The 19,536-nt window shown below is 39.8% G+C and overlaps 1 protein-coding gene across 2 annotated transcripts in view; it reads right to left on the bottom strand.

The window, feature by feature from the left end:
* Positions 1–19,536, bottom strand: part of PCSK5 (proprotein convertase subtilisin/kexin type 5) — a 269,863-nt gene that overhangs the window by 182,396 nt on the left and 67,931 nt on the right. For both annotated transcript variants that reach the window (XM_061355628.1, XM_061355629.1), the window contains exons 4-5: positions 4,832–4,975; positions 2,499–2,575 (exon numbers count right to left, since the gene is read on the bottom strand). In XM_061355628.1, the coding sequence (XP_061211612.1) occupies positions 2,499–2,575; positions 4,832–4,975 (221 nt within the window). The remainder of the gene's footprint in view (positions 1–2,498; positions 2,576–4,831; positions 4,976–19,536) is intronic.

Here is a 19,536-nt window from a genome sequence, read left to right on the forward strand (position 1 = left end):
AGATTCTCCTGGAAGCCATGCTAAGGCTCATGAAAAACAAGAAGCTGCTTGGTGACAGCCAGCATGGCTTCACTAAGGGGAAATGCTGCCTGACCAATTTGGTGGCCTTCTATGATGGGGCTACAGAACTGATGGACAGCGGTAGAGCAGTTGATGTCATCTACCTGGACTTTTGTAAAGCGTTCGACACTGTCCAACACGATATCCTTGTCTCTAAATTGGAGAGACATCAATTTGATGAATGGACCACTCGGTGGATAAAGAACTGGCTGGATGGCTGCACACAAAGAGTTGTGGTCAATGGCTCAATGTCCATTTGGAGACCAGTAACGAGTGGTGTCCCTCAGGAATCAGTGTTGGGACCAGTCTTGTTCAACATCCTTGTCGGTAACCTGGACACTAGGACTGAGTGCAACCTCAGCAAGTTTGCCGATGACACCAAGCTGTGTGGTTTGGTTGATATGCTGGAGGGAAGGAATGCCATCCAGAGGGACCCTGACACGCTTGTGAGGTGGGTTGATGCCACCCTCATGAAGTTTAACTATGCCAAGTGCAAGGTCCTACACCTGGGTTGGAGTAATCCCAGGCACAGGCAAATCCACAGCTACAGGCTGGGCAAAGAAGAGATTCAGAGCAGCCCTGAGGATAAGGACTTGGGGGTGTTGGTTGATGAGAAAACGAAGATGAGCCGGCTTCAGTGCGCACTCCCAGCCCAGAAAGCCAACCGTATCCTGGGCTGCATCAAAAGGAGTGTGAGCAGCAGGTCAAAGGAGGTGATCCTGCCCCTGTACTCAGCTCTCCTGAGACCTCACTTGGAGTACTGTGTGAAGTTCTGGTGTCCTCAACAGAAAAAGGACATGGAACTGTTGGAACAAGTCCAGAGAAGGGCCATGAGGATGATCAGGGGACTGGAGCACCTCCCATATGAAGACAGGCTGAGACAGTTGGGGCTGTTCAGCCTGGAGAAGAGAAGGCTGCGTGGAGACCTCATAGCAACCTTCCAGTATCTGAAGGGGGCCTATAGGGATGCTGAGGAGACACTCTTCATTAGGGACTGTAGTGACAGGACAAGGGGTAAAGGGTTAAAACTTAAACAGGAGAAGTTTAGATTGGATATAAGGAGGAAATTCTTTCCTGTTAGGGTGGTGAGGCACTGGAAGAGGTTGCCCAGGGAGGTTGTGAATGCTCCATCCCTGGCAGTGTTCAAGACCAGGCTGCACAAAGCCTTGGGTGACATGGTTTAGAGTGAGGTGTCCCTGCCCATGGCAGGAGGGCTGGAACTTGATGATCTTAAGGTCCTTTCCAACCCTAACTATTCTATGATTCTATATGTAACGAGCAGCTATGTGTAACGAGGCCCTGTCCAGGTGTTATGAAAAAGGTGTTGATCAGAGAGGATTGTTCCATCAAAGTGTGATCCAAGGTTGCCTAAATGGATTCTCCAGTGAAGCCAATGTTTTGCTGCTGACTCCTGGCTCTTGCTGCACTATTCTGGAAAACGTGGGGTTGTAGGGAAGAAACAACATAAACACAAAAGCATTTCAGTTGTGTAAAAGATGAAGTTTCACCTCTTGTGTCTCTTCTGCAGGAAGAAAATACTAAATGCTTTCCATAATTAAAAAAAACCCAACAAAATGAACCATAAGAAAGCAAAATACACAGTCAATATGTTGACAACTAGTAGGATTCTCCTTCCTCTAACTCATGCAGTTTCACAGAAAGGTATTTCTTTCTGTTCTAGTTAAAAAAATGCTACCAATAAGTAAATGCCTTCAAATATCCATGGGGGCAGAAAAGTGGCATGCTTCCTGAGGCGAGATGGCCCTCCTGATATCTTCCCCAGCCCTCACAACAGCACATCCAAAGAACACAGCTGGAATGATAAATAACAGAAAGCAGAGCTCTGCAGGAGAAATGTGTCATTCATTGAGATATATCCAACTAGTCATGTGAACGGATACTACAATCTGCCACTTCTGGGTTTATAAAGTCTCTATTAAGCCTCCGCATATAAAATCTCCATCACTTTAAAACACATTATTAAAGAAAACAGACCTTCACTAACTTATATATTTCTTCAACACAGTAAGTCTATAAAGTTCAAGAGAGTCAGAAGCTAAGACAGTTGTCACAAATTACGACCCCCCCCCAGTACCTCAATGAGATGATACCTGGGAAAACTAAGAGTAACACCTTATATTCTGCATCCCAAATGGATTAAAATTATTATTTTCACGAGAACAAGAGTTCTTGTAAAATTCACATTTCACAAGAACTCTCCAATTGATTTTTATGTGGTTTTGGATGGCTCCAAATGCTTTCAACGAGTAAGTGTCATGCAGTGTGCATGGAAGAGAAATAAATACATATTTCACAAAGGTTAAATGCAAATCACAGTGCTTTATAAGGAGTCAAGTTCCCTAGACTTTTGTAGAAGAACTGGTGCTTTCCACTTGATGAACTAGATTGAAAATATCATGAATGTCACAGTGCCTTACTTGTTCTCATTGCTGGCATCATATCGAGGCATAGGGTCAAAATCATTTCCATTGACATCAAAACTGGCCTGCGAATCCTACAGCAAACAGGACAAAGAAAACCAGTTTCTCATTAATTAACCGTTGACTTATATGGCCTATACATTCTTCAGCAGGTTCCTACAAGAGAGTAATTAGGTTAACTAACATTCCTGTGGTTTTGTGATGATTGCATGTTTTAGGAAAGGATTTTTTATTTAATAATTATGGGAGTTACTATTTTACTTTATTTTTGGAAAAGAAAAAAGCATAGTTCCAGTATCAGAGAGGAGCTAGAAAGTGGTGTTTCATTTAACCAGAAGACTAAAATTCTTCTAAGAAACTTCTGGAAGTTAAAGAGGGTTCATTCTCAAAATTGATATTTTGCTAAATGTTTCAAGATTCAAGAAATTATTGACACAATGATGATTGAAATATCAGTAATAGTTTCAAGAAATAATATATTTTTCTTAAGAATACTGTTATAAAAATACAACTTGACATTCAGTATAAACAGCATTCACATTTCCCTGGGAGCACAACTGTTTCAAATATTTGCAAGTTACCTCTTTGTTCCATATTTCACATTTACCAGAATTCTTACAGCTGAAAATAGTTCACAGAGTAAATAGCTGCTGGTTTGTATGGCTCCCATTAATCGATGCGGTAGCATGTGGTGTGTTGACATGGCAAGAAGATCTTTTTAATCTCTTCTTTGCTCAAAAGCAGTTACCACATCCACCTCAAATATTCCTGCTTGCAGCCACACCAGCAATAATCCAACATATAGAAGGCATTTGTCATCAAACAAGCAATGTGTATTGCTTTGGGGAAATTCCTTATTGGTGAGAGGAAAAGGAGAGAGGTGGTAAGGGAATAAATAGCTGCTTTAAATTCAGTGTAAGGACAGTACTGGGATGAGGTGACATGATACAATCTGGGTCATTCACTGAGAAGGTAAAATTATATTTGGTTTGTTTAAATAATGTAAGAGATTGAAATGAAAGATGTGGCATACATTAGGATCAAGCATACAGACAAATAGGGCAGCTGCTGTCACTTGTGTTTGTGCAGTCCTCATGTATTTCAAAGCTGAGTTCCACATGCAGCATAGGGAAGGATACGGATGTAAGTATGGCTAATTTAGAATAAGTGGCTTTAAACTGTGGACACAATTGTAGCTTTTGATGGCTTGTTAAAAATATTTTTATTACCCTCATCTCTGCAATGCTCTGTTCAAGGTGAAAAGCTCCCTGTGTTCAGGGCTCTTTTTCAAGATCTGTGTAATAGGAGTGAAGGTAAACTTTGCCTTGAGTTGGTCATCTTCCCCAGTCTGGCCCAATCCATGTATATTTGTTTATTTTCTTATCTTATGTGAATGTACACCTTGCATACTTTATTCCAGAGAAATCAGAATGTACTCAAAGTCACGTGCTTTCAGGTAATGCCTTACTCCCAAAACCACAGGACTAATCACTCTAGAAAAGCATGGCCCTGATGCTCCAAGCAGCTTCAAACTCTGACACTAACACAAGAAGTCACCCACTAGGGAAGGAGCCCCTTCTTGAGTTACAGAACCCTCCAAGGTATGTTAAGCTAATCATTCAAATATGATGAACCACAAGCAAACAGAAATTTCCTGGGCGACGTGAGACACAGGACGCAGAAAACAAAGATTGCCCCATTACAAATTGTGAGGGGACTCACTGGAGTTAAGAAGGACTTACTAGAAAGACCCCCAAATAGTCTACATTTGTTTTTAACTGAGTGAATCATAGTAAGTAATGTTCTTTTCCTTTAATATGATTTCTAGCAGTATCATAAATACCTTTAAAAATAAATACATGGAAGGACATGCCTAAAATTACAGCCTTTGAGAAAGGCTACTGTTTTGCTAGCTTTGCTGGCCAAAAACAGACTTCAGCTGCATGCATTGAAAGGCAGTGTATTCCATTTCTAAGTTCCTAGAGCATAAGGATATTAAGTAAAATAATTAGAGAAAAGAAAAAAAGCACCTGATGATTGGTTCTTGTCCTTCAGAAATTCAGCTACAACAGGCATTCAGATACTAAGTATGTTCAGATGGAACACAGTCTTAACTAGAACAATACAGATTACCAGAAGTTTTCTTCCTTCCTCCCACTGGTGTTAATGTTTGTGGAAACCCCGTAAGATTCTTCCTCCTTCCCTTCTCCCTTCCTCCCCTCCATTTTAATTCCTTCCATTATTCCCTCTCTCCTTCTATCTTTCCAGGAGCAACAAATTTATTTGGGGTAATAATAAAGCACAAAATCTGAACTCCTGTGGACACTCACGTAATTCTGCATCAAATCTGGGTGGTTTCTTTCAATGCCGTCATCCAGGATGGTGACCACAACGTTCTTTCCAGTGTAACCTCTCTTCCAAGCACCTACTATGTTCATATCTGACTGGCAATGGTGGGTGTTATCGCTGCAGTGCTGGGGAGAGAAGATAAAGATGTTGGATGTTGCAGATTAGTGAGTACTGTGGGGTTGAGATATTATCCTACTTACATTAACATTACCGTTTAAACCAGCACATGAACATACTGATTTGGATAGCAACTATATAAGATCAATAAGGTATTGACCTTATATATATATCTTAATAAGGTATTGATATTATATCTATATCTTATTTAGACAGAAAATAATGTAAATGCCATATTAAATGAAAATTTCTAGTTCTGCCTATTTTTCATTCTGATTACTCTTCATGCTAAGCAATCAAAAAGGGAAGCGTCCAGCCATACTGAACCACTAAAGCCGTGTGTAAAATGAAGTAGCTGTTTCTGGCTCTTAAGCATCCTCATTTGAAATGTACATTTGAATTATTTGAAATTTTTCAGAAAAACAAACCATATGTGGACAAAAATAGACAACTGCCTGTACAGAATTGGTCATGAAAAAAACCCTCGCTTTTTGGAGCTTATGTGCTGTACAACTTCTTGACAGAATGTCTGGAAACTAATCCAGATTCATTTCTATCTGCAAAAGAAGGCTTTTGGCAGGTTTACTGCAGTATCAGCAGGAGATGAGCAGCAGTTAAGAACCTGTAACCAAAACAACACCCTTGAAAACTTGCAGCTTAGGGTATCTGATGAATTTTAATAGCTAGACTGAGAGCAGCATGGGGTACAGTTTTTAAGAGCAACCAAGTCCAGTGTAGTGGAGAAAGACAGTTTAGGGTATATTAAAACTGAAAGCCTCTTCCTCTACATGAATGCACCCAGCTCATGTGAAGAAATCTGGCTTGCCATGGCAATGAGACATGACCCTCAGCTATTCGTATGCCCCATTAGCGACCCTCTAACACGTACACAGAGCCATCCCCTGTGAAGTGCATTCAATGAGCCCCTAATAGGCACTGCTTTCTTCCAGCTCCTCCAGGGTCAGACGGATCAACAGGCAAAACCATATCAAAATAGGGTGTGCAGGGAAGGGGCACAGTATAGGGTGGGAGGGAAAAAAAGAAATTAAAGAAGAAACTTGTATCATAGCAACAGTGGGCACACAAGCATGACCCACCTCACTCCCTGTCCCACTGCCTCATGTCCCCACTTCAGCCTTGTGTTTTGGTACTCCACAGTTTGTAAGGAGTATAAAGAAACTCATGGGAATGCACTGACTTCACTTAGTCCATCATTCTCCTCCTGAATATGAGCACACTGAAGAACTGTTAGGCATACTGGGTGCAAACTGACATCAGATTACTATTAGATCATATTTTTCCTCTTCTTTTTCTCCAGTTTATAGCCCTACACTGTCATACACAAACCAGAGACTTTAAGAACAGTCATTTGCTATTACTAAAGCAAGATTTTATTATTAAGCACTATGCATATATGTACATAATATAAAGTCTCTTTCACGGTCATTCCCTTCTGGCTGGGAATATCTGTCTCTCTTGTCTATCCATCTGCACACAAAGGAGCTTGAACGACTTCAGGGACCAGTTCCAAGGTATGTATATGGCAGGCTTAATGCTTTTGTTCTGTTTGTTGATGGAAATGCTCACACTACTGGCTTTATGAAAACAATTACAGTCTAAATTTGCCATCTGTATACTGAATGTAATGGTTGTACACATGAGGCTTTCTAATGTACAAACAAGGGGGTTAAAAAGTGTGTAATGTTTCCAGGTGACTTTCCACTTTTCAGAATTGTTACTGAATTAAGTATCAGAAGCTACCTGCAAAAGCTATTAATAACATTCACATTTTGCTGATGTGAAGACAGACAGAAAGGTGAAAATACCAGCCTCCCAGCCTGGAGAGCTGCAATGGGCAATCAGGATTCCAGGCTCTGACCTCCAGTCAAATTTACTTGTCCATTATACTGCCCTTTTACCTCCTTCTCTGAAATGCCAAATGACCCTATGGCTGCTTTTCTGTCTGTCTTCCTAGGGTATGCCAGGGAATGAGCTCATTGTTTTGCTGCCATGCTAGTCAAACCACTAAGGCTGAGCAAGCATATGGTTTTTTAATCCCCACTCCCTTGCAAGCTCTTTGGCTCTCCACCAGAAGACCACTGCTTTTTCCTTTAATGATCTGGCACAGTCAGGTCACGCTCACCTTACCTGAACTTCTGCTTTTGTGGTGGTGGCTGAAGGGGGCTAATTCATCAACTGCTTTGCTACATGCATGCAGACAAACACAAGAGACATTCCTTGCTTTAGTGCTTACTCTGATGATTCTTTCAAGAGACGTGACACGTCACATTGACCCTCAAATTATCTTGCTCTGTTCCAAGACTGAGCAGAAAGCTAGTCTAAACAAAATCTTTCTGCATAAAAGAAATTCCAGGAGGAATTTCCAGGCAGGCATAACTCCATGCCCACTTATAACTTTGGAACACAGATACGTAACATACGGATACAAAATGCAAAGGCAGCAAAGAAGCATCCAACTGGGAGTAGTTCAACAGCAGTTGAAGGGTTCACTTCTTATGCCTACAATATAGAACACACTTTCAAGCCCTATTAAAAATAGCATCTTTATTTCTTTTCACCTCTCTTCCTTACTCTTGTTACCTCTCACAGTTCTTTATCTACATTCTTCTCCCCCTGCCCCCTGCTCCTAGCCTTGTTCTTCTTTTCCAGTACAGTCTTTCATCACTTACGTTCCAGTTTTCACCTCATTCCCATACTTTAACCATGAGCTATACTTTCCCCCAGATTATTGTCTTATTTCCTCCAGACTTATCAGTCTCAAAGCATCCTAAATTGTTTTTGTCAGGGACACTTTAAATCTTAGAACTTTTCAAATACTATAATATGGTACAAATATGCTGTTTCACACTGAACAGCATCTAAGATGCCATTTATTACTGGATTTCACTTGCACTCTTTCCTGTCTCCCTGTGCTGGCTTTGTCTGCGATTAAGAGTTAACATTCTTCATAGCAGCTGGTATGGACTGTGTTTTGGATTTGTGCTGCAAACAGTGTTGATAACACAAGGATGTTTCAGTTAATGCTGAGCAGTGCTTACACAGGCCTTTTCTGCTCCTCACGTCACCCCACCAGCAAGGAGGCTCGGGGTGTAGGAGAAGTTGGGAGGAGACACAGCCAGGACAGCTGATTCCAAATGACCAGAGGGATATCCCACACCATACGGCATCATGATCAGCATATAAAGCTGGGGAAAGAAAAAAGGGGAGGACATTTGGAGTGGTGGTGCTTGTCTTCCCAAGTAACTGTTGCATGTGGTGCAGTCACACTTTCCTGGAGATGGCTGAACACCTGCCTGACCGTGGGGAGTGGTGAATGAAATCCTTGGTTTGCTTTGCTTGTGTGCACAGTTTTGCTTTCCCTATTAAACTGTCTTTATCTCAACTCATGAGTTTCCTCACTTTCACCCTTCTGACTCACTCCCCCATCCCCACAGGGAGTGACCGAGTGTGCACAGGCTTTAAATTCCTCTTTCCTTCATTTCCAACATTTCTTGTAAGGAATTTTCCACTACTGTGTTCTGTTCTATAAATTGTCTTTAACCTCATGCTGCTTCTTTACCACCTATCCAAATTACATTACCAGGTTTTAGCAGAGGGCTGCTTTCCTAATGAATTTAGAAACACTGTTCCAATTTACAGTGTTGCCCAAATAAAAAGTAGTAAAACGTCTATCATATATGATAACAATTATGTGATCCTTAGTGACTGAATTTTATATCAGTGGGTAAGTACTGCATTTCATACCTCATTTTCCATCTATTTTTCCCATTCTTAATTTTTTTAGCAACAACAACAAAAAAATTTGTCATGATAACATACTAAAACTGTGTGCTTGCAAGTTTTTCTTGGATTTGTCAATTTTTGGACTGTTGTTTTTTTTTGAGTTTTAAGAGGAATAGTATAAAATGGGTTAGTCTTCTGAATTCCCCTCTTCTTAAGCAGATGAAGTAATTCAGAAATTCTGTCTATTGATATCATGGATAACTGCAGTAAGACAGCACTATTTCAACATACATTGTTTTCATCTATTGCCTGGAGGATACCATCAAAAGGAATAAACAACCTCTCACCCAGTTACATAGAGTAATTTTACTGAGATTTTTAAAAGGCATTCAAAGGATGATGCTTTTCTTTGGACTGTTTAACGGGGAAATTTTAATGATATCACCATTAGTATTTAATAGAAACCATTTGCAAGGTTGGGAGACTTCTGTGGTACATGCAGGAAGCAAGAGGACTACAGTAAGAAAATTTTCAGATATTGAACTTTTCTCATACTTAATGGTTATGAGCATAAAAAGACAAACACTTAGACATCTTTGGACAGCCAATCTGGAAGCCTGCCTTTCTTCAACTAACAAGCAGACATAATACCAGAAAGGTCTTCTGTTTTGATGCTTGCATGATGCTTTCAGTGTCAGACATGGACCTAGATTCTCCTACCTACTTTGTGAAATTATCTCTAAAAACTAACTTATGATCATTATAATTATCTTAATGTTTCTTGTCTGCTGCACTGATTTTTGTGGTTGGAGGCTTGGTGTATCCAGTTAGGGATTAGTAATAAGATTGAACAGTTAAACTGAGAAATCAAGAATCACATCAACGGTCAAAATCTTTTGGAATTCCAGAGACTGAAATAAAATTAAAAGAACAATGACTACAAAATTCTGTTCCATCTTTTGCAATGCCTGTTAAGTCTATAACCAGAGTAGAAACAGAAGTTTCTAATCCTGTGACATGCAGTCTCTCAGAAATGGCATACTGTGCCCTCATTAAGTCTTCATGAGGTACCCTGCATTGGTTTCCTGTAGTCCTTTATTTACAAGAACTTATTTGACAAGATCTTGTCGGTATCTAAGGGAATATAGAGAAACACAAAATGATAATCAGAATGACACGATTTTAAAGACCAACTGTGAGCTGGCAGACCTTGGATCTCATTTAGCGGAACAGTGCAAAGGCTTCCAGTCCTAGCAAAGCTCTGAAACACTAATTCCCAGGCAGAGATTAGATACATTTAGATCTACATTCAGACTTACAGTAGATACATACTTTCAGTATTGAGGAGAATAAACAGCAGCAGCCGCAGCAGTAGCACAACAGAAGAAACAACTAGAAAGTCCTCCTGGTGTTACTAGAGTAGTAAGGATACAGTCTTTGGCACAGACAGAAACAAGCAGGCTACAGTCAGGTTCCTTAGACTGGGGGTTTTGTCAGCTACGAATCTGTGAGCATTGAGAGGACAGAAGTTTTATAAGATCGCATGTAGAGATAGGACAGTCAAGGGCCTATCCACTAACCTTGACCAACACAAGCAGGAAGAAGGTGACACCCAGGGCTAACAAATGGATCTCAGCATTTTGTGGTGCTATAAGAAAAAAAGAGACCATCTACGTGCTCTGTGACAGGAATGGAACGTGGGCTATTTCGCACTCTTAGCTGGTCCAGGCAAATGCACAGGTAATAAAGTTTATCTTTAGTTTATCTTTTAACTTTAGTAAAGCAGACTGCCTGATGGTAACTTCAGCTTTCTGAAGTACAGTTTTGCACAGTGTTCTAAGTTAAAACTTGCCAATTGTTCTCTCCTTTCCTGCAAAAAAGAGAAATAATCTCTTTATGTTCTTGATGGGATCCAATTTTAAAGTGGAAAAAAAAGAGGGAGGTAATCAGGGAAGTTAGCTAGGAAGGGTCTTTATTAAAATGGCTCGTGTAATGTAATAGAAATCATGACAACATGCTTTGAAAATTACATTTTCTAAGAATGCTATTAAAATAATGTTTCCTTTTAAAAGTATTTCTCACGTTTCTTATTCTTTTACCACAATAAAAGTGAAAGAAAGATTTTTAGAAGAAGAAGTTGTACTTGCATCAGACATAACCTGGTATTTAGTTTACAGCAATTGCTAACTGCATAGGAAATTATTTTCTTCTGAGTTTCATCTTTAAATAATTTCTGGTTATTGCTGCACACAGTATTTTAAAGCTCTAGCAAGAGCAGGCAGGCAATGTAAAGTCTGACTCATTTCAATAGAAGATTTTTTTTGCATTAAATTCTATCCAACTTTGGAGTCATGTTTTACTGAATTGCTTCTATTTTATCTGTGTCTGTATCAAGAGAAGTATTTCAAGAGTGTACCATATTAAATATTTAACACCAATTTATTGCTTGTAAAACTTGCAATTTACTTCAGAGATTAATTTGGTTCTTAAGCTTTATTGATTCTGTAAGTTAACAAGCAAAAATACATTTAGAGGCCAATAAGAACAATCAGAGACATACTTCATTTTATGTCTGTTTAAGCAATGAAGGAGAACCAAAAATCAATATAAAAGGGTTTCTTGTATTCATAAGAGTATCTGATGGCTATAGTGAGACAAGAACAATTTACAAGACTATATATATGTGGGGTTGCAGTGAAAAATAAGCTCATAAATCTTATTTTTTGGCTGTGATAACATTGCTTTTATTTCCAAAACCAGAATAATTCATAATGCGTTAAATTTGTATTCAGGACAATTCCATCACTTCTCCATCACCGGCCCGGCACTTTTTTAAGCCTACACTGGTTGTTTTTCTGTAACCTGTGTGCTGGCTTAAACATGAGTTAATTCAGGGAAGCCCTGTACATGCATGTTCCATAGGCTGACCACTGTGCATCATTTTCAGGAGTGGGAAACTTCCCACCTTCTAGGTCGGCAGACAGCGAAGTTTCTCTCCCAGCTGCAAATTCTGGAGGCTGCAGCGGCACAGAAATAATCTGTCTCTGCTATCATCTCTTTTTTCTACATGGGACGTGACCTGTGGCTCCATTATAGTGTTTGCCTCCAGTCCTGTTTCCTTGCCATGTGGCAGCAACATAAGAGACTCCTTCAAGGCAAAGAGAGAAATGTAGCTAAATTTCAATTGTGCATGTTCTGACACCTCCACTAATATACAAATATGAAAAGCTGCATTTAAGAAAACTACAAAGGTCCACCACATCATTCCAAAGACCAAAAATACATACATATATAGAAAGAAGAAAACAACGATGATGATGACTTAGAAGAAGAGGAAGGATAAGAAGAATATTAAGAAATTGCAAATAAAAGCATCTAGAATGTGTCCATTTTACCCTGAATGCAAACATCATCCACACAAATGGCATATTACAGACCTGGTACATCTTGTATATTCTTGAATCAGTGCTCACATGTTGAGAAGTATGTGTTAATGTATGGACAGATTTCTCCCTGGGAAGTATTGTGAGAAATATAAGAACCTGATGCAGAACATCTTGGAGAGTCACTAATGGACAGAGAGGGGAGAAAAGAAATAATTTCCACAGTCTTGCTGCTGCTAAGGAATGCAGGAAGAAAAAAAGCATGCATGGAAATATACCTCTACATGTGGCAGTATTCTCTTAAAATGACTGTATGATGACTGACTTACTGATACTACCACTACTATATAAATAGCAAAAAGCCAGCAAGCAGATCAAAAGATAATGCATTTTTACCTGCCTGTAGTCCCGTCTAAGGGAAGAAAAAAAAAAAAAAAAAAAAGAAAGAACGATGCCAATTCTTTTATTAATTAGAGAGAATATGTGAAAAGAACAGCTGCTCCCTGGCCTCAGCTGCACACCATCAACCCTGGGGATCCAGTGTTCACAAAGGATGAATAATTCCTCAGAGAGATAATTCTTTCCATTCTACCATTTTTTCTCGCCTTTGCCACATATTTTTATTTGACCTCCTCTAATTCCCAAAAAAGAAAGAAAAATAGGGCAGTTTTACAAAAAGTCCCATTTTTTTTGCCCTTTTTTTTAAACATCATTCCTGGAGTCGCAGTTATCCAGCAAGACCCAAGTTTCTTCCTCTCTCTCAAGCTAGACTTGATGTTTTCATTATTTCTAAGACACAAATTAAACAGAGAGATGGCAAGTCTTATTTTAAAAAGGCTTTCACAAGTTTCTAAGGATTCTTTCTACACTACTAGAAACAGACATATTTTAAGCTGTTCTCAAGTCAAAACCCATTACTTCTATCTTAAGTCATTAAGGAGCATGGGAAAAGAAGGTGGATTTATTTAGAGTTTGTGTGAACATATGTGACAGTATCAAACTAACTACAAGGAGAGAAGCCCTGAGCAGATGGCTTCAATTAATCATTAACCCTCACAGAGACTGATGAGACTGGGAGGAGCCTGGGGCTTACACAAACTGACTCCCCTCCCCCTCTGATCTCTTTTCATTTTACACAGAAAAGAGAAGTTTAAGAACGATATACTGTCACAGGAATGCTGGGTGTGGATGGGGAGTTGATTCTGGAGGGACCACAAAACTTTTTTTTTTCCAAGAATGCTATGAACTTATAGGAATGAGATGACTTGTGAGGAAATAGATGAATATATGTTGGCTTTGAGTGCTTGTACCCTAATTTTAAGGACAGTTGCACTGCTCCAGTTCTTTTTTCCCCCTATTTTATGTTGTGGTCTGGTCCCTCTGATCCATGAGGCAATAGCCTGGTGACATCTGGTGTTAATGATGGGATGTCCTGGGGGGGAGAAGGAAGGAGAGACGGACAATGAGAGGGAGGGATGTGAGACAAAGGACTTGTTCAAGAGGTTGAAGGAAAGATACATGTCCCTGCTTTTCCTACCTGCTTTTGTCCCCTGGGGAAAAGTAAGGCACATGTAGGTCAGAATATGATTACAGCCTTATGTTCCATTATTAGTAATGGAGAAGGAGTTTCTCCCTGTTTTCTGGCAGGCATGTTTAGCTCCTGAGGCTGAAACTGTTTCATAGTGCCTTTATTTCAGCAATAAACATCTATGCTACTTGATACCTAGAAGCTTTTTCCCTAAGAACCATAAAAAAGCCTCCAGGTTATTGTACCCTTGGTCCCATTATTTGCTTGGTTGGTATGTCAAAGGAGAGTATAACTTGCCGGAGGACAAACTTTAAGCTCATGAAACTATTCTTTTGAGACAGGAGTATAAAAACCACTCCACACCCTCCTTAGACAGCCTTGTAGAAATGTTTAATCTAACACTAAAATGCATGCTGTGAAAATTCATTAACAGTACAGGATCAGACTAAGATGAATGGCTTCTATTTTAGTTTGTCTATAGGGAAGTAAGTGCCCTAGGCACCAATAGGCTTTTCACCATTTGAATGTGCTATGGTTGATGAATGCAAGGCCCACAGTGTATTGTAAGAGAAACCTGGGAAGATAAGGCCAAACCACTAGAGGGAGTGGCTACTTATATTCTGCAGATGAGATCATCTGGCAGAAATGAGAGAACTAGCCCAGAGAAATCTAGGGAAGACTAGGAAGGAAAAAGAAAGGCCATTCAATTAAAACCCAGAAGTTTTGCGTAAGACAAAGAAGTATCACATAGTTACTCTTGTTACCATCTCAGGAAATTTGACTCAGCAGATTAAAGTTGTTCTCAGCTGTTGAAATACTTCTGCAGCACTGAAGAAGGTTAGTCCGGAGGCCTATGCCACAGCTGTACATGAAAGACTATGCGAAATAGGCAACAAATGTTGAAATTGCAAATAGCCTTACAGGAAATCTCAGCAGAGTGTCAGGATTCAAGCTATCCCTGCAAATACTGATACTGCAGAAAGGTTGTGGAGAAGTCCAATGTATTTGCAAACACTGCTCTATACAGAGAACTGTACAGAGACCAATGTCTATGGAGCTTTCTAGGAACAGGACTTCAAGGGACGTGGGGATCTGCTACGAAACTGAACCCCAGCTTTATCACTAATGACACCTAGATTGTATTGTCTGCGGCAGTAATATGAAGGAACTTCCCCCAGTTGCAAGTGAAGTGATTGAATGTGTGGAACTGATCTGAGAACATAATTTTGAACCAGAACTATGTACTGAACCAAAACCAATGTATTCCTGTAGACAGAGAGAATAAACAAACTCAGTATAAGCACCTTTTATACACATCAAAGACTCAAAAATGTAATTTGACTAACTGGGACTAGGAACAAGATCACGTTCATGACTGTCAGCCTTATGTAGAGTCTGTGAGTAAGGCAGCCTCAGCTTTGAAATGATACTGTTAATGTTAACTGCCCCGGCATTTGCAGATATCTTTAAAAAGAACCCGAAAATCAGCAGATGACACTCATAGAGAAAGTAAAGAAAGCCATGATCAGAGTATTCTCAGAAAGGAAACCTATACACTATCAGAAATAAACTAAATGTAAGAGTTCTTAGTTTTGTGACTGCTAGCAACTCCTCTGTATCCACTGCTTTTCCTGGTTCTAGAGCTACAAAATACTCTCTGTGATTTGTCTTCTCTGCAGTCTGCATTCCTCCTTGTCATTCCTACCATCTCTATCAGTTTCTCCTATAATTCCTGTCACTTGGTCTTCTGACTCTTAGCTTTCTAAATTTTCAAACCTCACCTGTAAACCCATTTTTTTTCCCAGATTGCTTTGTTTCTCCTACTGGCTCTGCCATTTAGCTAAAAATACTACTATACCATGCAGGTGTGCCAAAAATGCAAAGCTAAAGAGGGTCTTCCAAGTAAAAAGGCAAACTCTCTGGGAAATATAATGTACCTCCAGTAAACCTTTTCCCAACTGCTATCTTCTAACACAGACATGCATGAGGCAGTTACAAAATGAGATTGTTTACTTAAAAACTGTAATGAGAACTTTGGACCCATTAGAGACATAGTATGAATCTGTAAGCACTTAATAACATAGCTTCATAAGGAAGCTAACAGAGGATTTGACATGTTGGTTTGTACTCTGGAGCCATTATGTAGCTGAACACAGTTATACTCGTTTTGTTTAAGGAAACATTACTGAGCATGTGCAATTATTAAGTCTCAAATCTTTAGAGGCTACAATGCTTCCTTGTAGTTCCAGAAATTAGTGGACTGCAAAGTAATGATGGCACTAGAGCCAGAGTGAGCTGGATCACTTATGAAGGCGAATCTATTTAAGAGGCATGTTTCTAGTATCATTTTACATAAAACCATACATAAGATTATGCATGTACAACTGTAAGACTGAGAGTACCAGGCATAAAATGAAAGATAGTGGCCAGAAACATAGTAATGATGAAGATTTAAGTAAGGTAGACAGTCACTTATAATTTCAAGAAGATGCTCTATGAAGCATATATTATTCTGTGACAGTTAAGCACTAAGATAGCAAGGAAAGTGAGTTAACACATGTTTTTTTAATGACAACAATGATACTATTCCTGGAATTGTATGTGCATGTACCTACTACTAATGCTTCAAAAATGATGCTTTTGAAAAACGAGCAGTAACTACCTGCTGCTTGTTTTCTGAGCCATGTGCTGGAAACCCACTTTACAGTGATTCTTAACAAGCTCAAAGAACTTATCTAAGAGAGGGTGAAGCTGTAACTTGACTGCAGCATGCAAGTAACTCAATAAAGATGATACTTCTGAAGGGGGAACATTTCTTAGTCTAGTAAAGAATGGCCTAACACAGTAAGTACAGAGCACGATAAACATGCACTTGTAAGATGTAAGATTTGCAATAGTTAATCATTAGGAAAATGCTCATACAGATGTGACTCCTACAAATACCATCTTTTACCTAATGTCTTACTGAACACCTACTGCAGTTTAGTTACATATTCTGACTGCAGATTGTACTGATTATTGGTCAGACAAAATGGTGAGATAATCCTCTGCTGTATCTGTGAAAGGAATCAACCAAAGGAGTTCAGATCCAGAGGCTGGTTTCCATAAAACTAAAGCAGTTCTGTGTCAGGAGCTCTACAGAAGTCTCTGTAAGAAGTACAATCTGAGAAAATAAAACTTTTCTCTGCCATTTAACTGCTTTCAGATACCTTGAGAACGAGTTTCAGTCTCTGCAGTTAGGTGCTGCCTCAAATATAAGCATGTCCCAAATAACTCCACTCTAAATAGGCACAAAAACATTGATTACTATGAATAAAAATCAACTAAATAGGCAAAGGGGAATTGACATGGAACATTCAAATGTGGTGATGTCTTGAGTTTTATTTCCCTTTGACCATTACATTTAGGGGTGGGTGACACAAAACTTTGAAAAAATAGATTTTTATTTCTTTGGGAACAAAATCTAGAACTTTTAATGGATAAGCATCTCTGTGCGTAGGTAGGGATTGTTTTAAAACAGAATGAGTTTATGTGGTTGTTCTGCTGTTTGTATGAAAGATAAAGATCTTTCAAGGAAAAAAAGTTTCTAGCAATGCAAGAAGAAGTTGGGTTTGTTTTTATAACCTTGGTGCTGCATACAATAAATAAAGCTTTTGTATTGATTAAACTGAATATCCATTTCAGAGCCTTGTTACAGACACCCTGGTCAATTCCTGTATTCATTTATCTTGAAATAAAAAAATCCACAAAACAAACTAAGAAGTTCATGGCTTGACTTCGCGAACGAAGATTTGGGAAGGGCTTTTACCCACGCTTACTACAAGCGCGCTGATGACTAAGAAGGCCAATGTGGGATAGGCAAATCCGGCTACAAAAAGCACAGCAGAAGGTCTCCTTGGGTGGAACAGGTGGGACACGATTCTTCCTGCGTTGTCTTTTCTCCTCGAGACTAGTTCTTTGTGAACTCTCAAAGGAGTCAGCGGCATTATGTATGGTGTGCCTCCAAGTCTCCCGATTGGAGGCCAAGGTGGACCACTGATGGTAGTCAATATGGCCAAGGCTAAGGTATTGTTTCAGGGAGTCCTTGTATCTCTTCTTTGGGGCGCCTCTCTTGCGGCTACCAGTGGCAAGTTCACCGTAAAACACGATCTTGGGGAGGCGGTGATCCTTCATCCTAGAGACGTGGCCTGCCCAGCGCAGCTGCAGTTTCAGCAATGTGGCCTCGATGCTGGTGACCCCTGCCTGTTCAAGGACAGTGACATTAGACACATAGTCAGTCCAATGGATGTTTAGAATTGTACGGAGGCAGCGCTGATGAAAGCGTTCCAGGAGTCGCAGGTGATGACGGTAGATGACCCATGATTCAGACCCATATAAAAGAGTAGACAATACAATGGCTCTGTAGACACTGATCTTTGTACTTTTCTTCAGGTGTTTATTACACCAGACTCTTTTATGGAGTTTTCCAAAGGCTCTATATGACTTTGCTATTCTGTTGTCTATCTCTTTGTCGATCGTGGCATCCGAGGAAATGATGCTTCCCAGATAGCTGAACTGCTGAACTGTCTTAAGCTCTGACTCGCCGATGGTAATATGGGGATGGCGATAATCTTCTTGGGGTGCAGGTTGGTAGAGGACTACTGTCTTCTTCAAGCTGACTTCCAGCCCAAAAACCTCAGCCGCCTCCGCAAAGCAAGATGTTAAACGCTGCAGAGCTGCTTCTGTGTGGGCAACAAGGGCGGCATGGATGGCCTTACAGGGCTACACGAGCTCAATCTGCCCAGGTTTGAAGTTGGAGTTGTCCTTCTCCTAGGATGGTTGCCTGAAGGCTAGTGAGCCCATCCTGCCCATGGACACACTTTGTCTGACCCTTCATTTGAGAGCTGACTGGCATGGGAGACCCTACCGGAAGCATAAGCCACCACCAGCATAACTCCCAACTTCACAAGGGCACGCAAGCTCTTTCCCCACGACAAGGGGGTGTCCGTGAAAGAGAAACTAAGAAGTAATCACACCGTAATAACAGGCTTATTTAAACAAAAAGTTTGGGTCAGTTAGCAGCCAATTACTGTTGATTTGAGGACATTGAAAAAATTAACAAAACTTTAAGTAAACACTGAAGCTGAGGAATACGCTTAAATCTGCCCTTGATCTTCAAACCATTCAGGTGGATACGTAATTCCAGGGAGGTGTGTAAGATTTGATCATGTGCCTGTGTAGTTTGTTGTAGAGTATCTCATGAACAGTACCATTGCAAGTGACCACTTTCATAACAAAGACTTATCTTTTCTTCTAATGAACATCCAAACAAGCTTTTTTCCTCCCCTATTCAGCCACTTTCTCTTGCCCTATGACTTATGGGTGCCAAGACTTAACATGAATACAAAAGAGTGAAACAAGAATCTAGGTGAGAACTTTTAAATTCACAATAAATACTTTATTTGATTGCTATATATTTTTCTCCCTGCCTCTTCCCAAAAGCAACATAAGAATCACATTAACATATTGATGAAGTGTGACTATAATCACAGGATTGCTACACAGATGAGAAATCAGAGAAAACCTGGGCATGCTGTTTTCAGGGTTTACTTTTAATTTGAACTTTCCTATTTGAATCAAATTCCTAGTAGCACTCTCTTCCCAATTGCCTAGAAGAAAAATGGTGATAACTTAAAATCTAAACAAATATACAGACATTAAATTGTTCTGTCCTTCCCCATTCAATATAACTGCATCAGGAGATCTCTGCTTCTTAGTGCCTACCTGGAGGCACACATTGGTCATAACTTCTGTTTCATTCACAGTCACATTCATGCATACAACTTGTACCTGTTAAGTGGCCTAAAGAGATCCATGGTTCAGCCTTAGGTTTATTTTTCCTATTAGATTGTGGGATAAATCTTGTATGTGAGTC

This window comes from Neopsephotus bourkii, unplaced genomic scaffold (assembly GCF_033783945.1).
Source record: "Neopsephotus bourkii isolate Nb327-2 ecotype Australia unplaced genomic scaffold, CSIRO-AGI_Nbou_v1 NB_816, whole genome shotgun sequence".
NCBI lineage: Eukaryota > Metazoa > Chordata > Aves > Psittaciformes > Psittacidae > Neopsephotus > Neopsephotus bourkii.